This window comes from Triticum aestivum, chromosome 5A (genome assembly GCF_018294505.1).
Source record: "Triticum aestivum cultivar Chinese Spring chromosome 5A, IWGSC CS RefSeq v2.1, whole genome shotgun sequence".
In the NCBI taxonomy this organism is placed as follows: Eukaryota; Viridiplantae; Streptophyta; class Magnoliopsida; order Poales; family Poaceae; genus Triticum; species Triticum aestivum.
The window spans coordinates 147,747,179-147,753,212 of NC_057806.1; the positions used below are offsets into that span (position 1 = coordinate 147,747,179).

General features: G+C 45.6%; 1 protein-coding gene across 1 annotated transcript; it reads left to right on the forward strand.

Annotated features, from left to right (window-relative positions):
• The first annotated feature begins 2,182 nt into the window (after window positions 1-2,182).
• LOC123106729 (transcription factor MYB83) lies at window positions 2,183-4,923 on the forward strand. Its single transcript, XM_044528814.1, has 2 exons — window positions 2,183-2,741; window positions 3,813-4,923. The coding sequence occupies exons 1-2, from the start codon at window positions 2,425-2,427 to the stop codon at window positions 4,663-4,665; spliced, it is 1,170 nt and encodes a 389-aa protein (XP_044384749.1). The 5' UTR covers window positions 2,183-2,424; the 3' UTR covers window positions 4,666-4,923.
• Window positions 4,924-6,034: the final 1,111 nt, after the last annotated feature.

Here is a 6,034-nt window from a genome sequence, read left to right on the forward strand (position 1 = left end):
TAATTAAACACAGTTGTTTCCACACCACAATGCACCGCTACTGCGCCACCCTATGCCTCATTGTCGTACAATGGGATGTCGATGAACTCACCATTCGGAGCGTCGTCTTTGTTGTCCTCCGTGTCCGTAATGCTCGAGGTAGTGGTCGAGCGAGATCTTGTCTTGGTACTGTTGCTCCGATTCCTCGATGACTCACTGCAACTCCTCCTACGGGGCCATCCGCCACTCCCCCTCCTTGCGCCCAGTTGCAAGGGAGGCGGCGATAGAGTCCTCGAACTCGGCCTCCTCCTTCTCTAGTTGAATGTCATCAACTCGTCGGGCAGGGGCTCCATGGCCTCCATCGCACATGTTATTATAAAAAGAAGTGAAAACAAATAATCTTCTAGAGTTGCTCTCACATGTGCTTGAACATAAGGTTCTTCCACCGTTTGCAATCACTAGCTAGAGCGCAGTTGGGCTCCGGCTAACCCATGGGTTGTCTATAGGTTCGCCGAGATTCTATCACACTTCCCCCATATAGAATATCAGTTATTTTTCGATTGTTATCTTCATCACCTTCAGGTCGGGATGTGGAGAAGGTGTTTCAGATCTTAATGTGGAATCTAAGAGGGAGTGGATCACCGAGGATATGAGCAATGTGCCAATTTTTACACACTAAAAGCATCTCTAGCCCTTCCCCTATCTTTTAGTGCCCTAACCCCCTATTATTTAACCACCTAAGAGTTGAGGGATTAAACTTTTTTGCACCTAGCACTTCCCCCAAAACTTAAATCCTCAATCGAGCTTGACCCCACTTGAAAATCTCACTCCACTTTCTTCTTCATTCTTCCTTCCACATGGCCAACGATAACTTTTGGCTAGTAGATGATGTCTATGAGCTAGCTAGGAACTAGGGTAGATGATCTGCAAATTAACTTGATAGAGATTCAAGCAACATACACATGCGAGGAAGGAGACAATAAAGTCAGCAAAATTTGTTCTTCACGGGCCACGTTTTGGGCACTTGTTCACTTGAATTGGTTCTTCTCCTCTTCCCTTTCCTAGTGGTACAATGGTGTGGTCCTGGATGCAACGACAAATCATTGGAATCGGTGATGTCGGCTGGCACCATGTTTCTATGTACATGTTTCTCCTTTGTAGGTGATATAGGTGGTGTACCTGCTCCTCCGTCTATGGTATCACTCTTCCCATGGCAGAGGACAATGGGGAGGAGCGTTGTTATGACTGAAGAGACATGGAAGACAATAAATTGAAACAACATTGAAGGAGAGGTGGGTGTAGGGGGGAGGGGGTGTAAGGGGGCATGTGTGGTGGGGTGGGCCCAGTGTGGCTGGCAGTGAGGTGCTTCGTGTCAGGTATGCCCAGTCGAGCGAGAGAGGGGCGCGAGAGGAGATAGAAAATGACGAGAGTTGATGTTTCCATAGCGAATATAGTCTCAAGTGGTAAGTTTTGAAGGATAGGTCTTCAAAAAATTTAGGCACTAAAGGTACTAGGGGGATGATAGGGCTTGATTCCCTAAACATTTTTATCTAGGGAATAAAGTCTCCCCCTCGATATTTGTCGGCGAGCCCATCAATTCGCCCCCTCCCGTTTGCCTGCTACTCCAGCGGATGGTGACGGGAAGGGGAATCCTAGTGCCTTGACTCCGGCTAATAGATATCTTAGGGCTTAAATCATCACAGGGGGCGACCCTTGGGCAGATGGAGATGCTTCATCTTCGAGACGGTCGTTTGGGCTCTGACACTCTTCGAGTTCGTCAGTTGAGATGGATTAGATAAAGCTCTCGTGTACATTCATATCGGCTTATCGGTGTGGCGAGGTTATGGTTTCTCGCCTTGAGTACGCAAGGGGATATTAGGTGTGCGGTTCTTTAGATCGATTCAAGAATTCAAAGACAATGGTCATTAGTGGTTTAGAGACGTCAATGTAACTTTAATTATGTTTGGACTACCTTGTACTTCCGGTGAATCTTCTTAATAGATCTGAGTCATTTTCGGCAAAAAATAAGAAGCATGTGACATGACTGCAAGTCCACTTGTAGGGTAGATGGTAGATTGTGTGTGGACCTAGCAATTCCCCCGTTTCTCTCTTTTTTTTTTGAAGGCTCTCTCTTTTCTCTCTCTCCGATCCTGCTCTCCATCTACTTGTCTAGTTTCTAAGCAAAGCACACACCCATCACCATCACCATCATATCATCATCTCCTTCCTCCTCTCGTCGTCCTCCTCCATTCCTGCCCTCACTCGACACAAAACACATACACATCATATATAACACACACCCCCGAGTCCATATCTCCCTTACATATAGAGAGAGATTTATACACTTGGTGTACTTGCAGCCTTGGAGATCCACCTGGTCTCTAGCTAGGATAGCTAGTACAGTCCATAACTACATCGATCTTTGCTAGGACATCAGGCCGGGCAATGAGGAAGCCCGTGGAGTGCCCGGCGACGAAGTGCAGCGGTGGGGCGGCGCCAGGAAACAGCAATGTGGCTGCAGCGGCGGCGAAGCTGCGGAAGGGGCTGTGGTCGCCGGAGGAAGACGAGAGGCTGGTGGCGTACATGCTGCGGAGTGGGCAGGGGTCGTGGAGCGACGTGGCACGCAACGCCGGCCTGCAGCGGTGCGGCAAGAGCTGCCGCCTCCGGTGGATCAACTACCTCCGTCCTGACCTCAAGCGCGGCGCCTTCTCGCCACAGGAGGAAGACCTCATCGTCAACCTCCACGCCATCCTCGGCAACAGGTACGTTCGTCCATACTCCGTGCCAGCCCACCATGCAGGCGTGCGCCATGAAAATTACTGTATATGTTTGTGTGTTGTTCGTTACGGGAATGCACATGTTCTTTGTTTTTTTGCGGGGATGCGCAAATGTCCTATATAATTGACTAACTGAGGTTCGTGGTAGTTATGAGTAATAACTTGGTGAACATTATTGTAGGAGGATATAATTGGATTGCTGCCTTCTTCTTTATTCTATTTCTCAACATTGCTTTAGAAACACATATTGTTGTTTTATAAATTATCCTTCCATCGAGTTACACTATATTTTCAAAGGGTTCTTCAGAGTAGATAACTATTTCTGTTTTGTGCGGGAAGGTTAATAACTATTTCAAGTCGCTGAAGAACCATCGGATCCACACACTGTGATTCTCTGCCGGTGTGCTAAAAGATGAAAGTATATTGATCAAACGATTATCACCGTTCACTAAGAAATAATTATTTCTAACTCAACTGAGCTATAATCACTCCCTTTCTTTGATTTGTCTTTTTGCTTCATGATATTTTCTTATGATGAAACATATATTTATTTTTCGGGGATAAATGTCACTGGGCTAGACAACGTTAGCATAGTTGGATGACTAAAGTGTGGGCATTCTCAAAATTACAGACTGATATAAGTTATATCCTTTGTTCCTAACTATGAGACGTTTTTGTAGTTCAAATTGAATGCAAAAATGTCTTATATTTAAACTGCAAAAAATTCTTATATTTAGTAACAGAGGTAGTAGTAGCAAATAAAAGACCCCTTATCAAGAAGTGAAAGTGATACATGTTTTTAAACTGAAGATGCATTTTATTTGTCAGATCGATCAGTCGTGCGTGATTAATATCCATCTTACCAGAAATTGTGATTACGACATCAGTGAACTAAATTTAGTTTTCAGTCAGTTGTTTTTAACAAAAATCACAAGAATAGATACTTTTTGGCATGCATGCATAAAAAAATCTAAGACACGTGCGCATGTAGCTTTTTGACATAAACCCCTCGATTGAATGTTTGCTTACGATAAAATCTATGTCCTGCTACTCCAGATGGTCTCAGATCGCAGCCAGGTTACCGGGGCGCACCGACAACGAGATCAAGAACTTCTGGAACTCCACTATCAAGAAGCGGCTAAAGATGAACTCGGCGGCTTCGTCTCCGGCGACCACGGAATGTGCGTCGCCGCGGGAGCCCAAGCTCGACGGCGGCAGTGCCAGCTGCCTCGACCTCACCAGCCTAGAGGATGGGAGCCACCACGGAATGAAGAGCATGTGGCGGATGGACTCATCGTCCTCCTCCTCTTCGTCATCGTCCATACAGCAGAGCCGACCGTCAACAATGGCTCCGGCGGCAAACAGGGGCTATGGGGGCCTCCTCCTGCCCCTCCCGGACCAATTCTGCGGCGTCGCACCTTCTACCCACACGTCGGTGCCGCCGTTCTTCCACGACCATTCATCGTTTAAGCAGGTTTCTCCCTTGCGGGCTGGTGGCTACTACCCCCACGGAATGGCAATGGAAGGAGGAGGTGGCTCCTGCTTCACGGGAGAAGAAGCTGTAGGCGGAGGAGGCGAACATAGTGTCCTCTTCAGCGTGCCCCCTCTACTAGAGCCCATGGCAGTAGCATTGCAAGACCAAACCTTAATGGCATCAACTGGCAACAGCGACAACAACCATAGAAACACTAACAGTACTGCTGAGGGCACCACACTGAGCAGCAAAAATGGCTGCAACATCAATGACGACAATAACAGCAAGAACAACATCAACAGTGTGGTCTCGTACTGGGAACAGCATGGCCACCAGCAGCACATGAGCAGGAACGTAGTCATGGGGGAGTGGGACTTGGAAGAGCTGATGAAAGACGTGTCATGCTTGCCTTTCCTTGATTTCCAAGTTGAGTGATGACACGCTGTTGGGGCCCACCTCCTATCTCCGTGCCTAAACTACATGCATATACGAATATACATATATAATTAAGTATATATATACATACTTTAAAGGTAGCATTTTTTTCCTTGACATTATTTTACGTGATGTACACAAGATTTGTTCAACAGCCACTACTTCACTTTTGATACTACATATATCTTGATGAATTCATTCTTGTATACAGATATTCATCCCTATGCAAATAATTCAAGCAAAGTTACTTGAGTTATATGGTCTTCAACGGTCGTCACAAAGCCATGCATGTATCGAGTACATTGTAGAAGAAGCTAGCTAGAGCCTAATTAATCAATATGTTTGCAGATAATGCATGCACGCTTCAGCTTTATAAAAGAAAAGGAATTCCCTTCATGGCAAAGTGACATCCTTTTTGTTTTGTTCCTTTGCTTCATCTTTCCATTCATGCACCAACTGCTTCCCTTGCACATGAAGTCACATTGATGAGCTTATGAATATAGATAAACTTTGAGGGGTCTCTAAAAGGTGCCAGCTGAGTGAGCGAGCGAGTGAGGGGGATCATGCCTATCATGTGCATGCATGGAGTAGGAGGAACAGTCACTGTCACTGGTCAAATGTGTAGGTAGGTTGCGATTAGAGGCCGTTAATTGGATGGCTGGGCCGTGCGATTAGACTACAGGAGAATATAATGGAGGGGGAGGCAGGAAAGTTGATGTGTACACCTTTGCCATTACAACCCAACCAGTCAATATCTCTCCTTGGCGTGTGGTGTGATGGGGAAAATATCGAGTGATACGGCTCACCACATGATACGCTGCTCCAGGATTGTGTGTTGCGTTGGATCAGCATGCAACGGACAGGATCAACTCGCTCATCATTTACACATACCCCCTTGATACATTTGCATCTGCACCCTCGAAAATAGCCTGTTTTTGCAAACTCATAACAGATTTCTGCGTCTCTCCTCAAAATCCCAATAGTTCTGAGTTTTACCTACAAGTATTGAATATTGTAGCCCGGTTGATCTTATTTGAACCAAACCAAGAGGCGTGGATTGATCAAACTTAAATCACATCATTAGGCCATGTTCGGTTACTTCACAGGGGATCAGTCAACAGAAAATGAATCAACCAAGAAATGTAAAGATGAAATCTTGCCCGGCTGAAACAAATAAGCAACAGTGCTTACAAGTTCATACAGTAATCCAGTATGACAAGCGACAACAAAAATCATCTAAAATAAGCAATCATCCATACAACAAGCGACAACAAAAATCCAGTATGGCTAAAGTAAGCACTTTGTTTACAAGTTCATACAGATTCAACAATGTTTCTCTTATTTATGGCATGACAGTAATCCAAAGCCG

Excerpts from the sequence above, each read along its gene's own strand:
- LOC123106729 (XM_044528814.1), top strand. The coding sequence starts at position 2,425 with ATGAGGAAGCCCGTGGAGTGCCCGGCGACGAAGTGCAGCGGTGGGGCG. Across the intron at positions 2,742-3,812 it reads CACGCCATCCTCGGCAACAG|ATGGTCTCAGATCGCAGCCA; the intron begins GTACGTTCGTCC and ends CTGCTACTCCAG.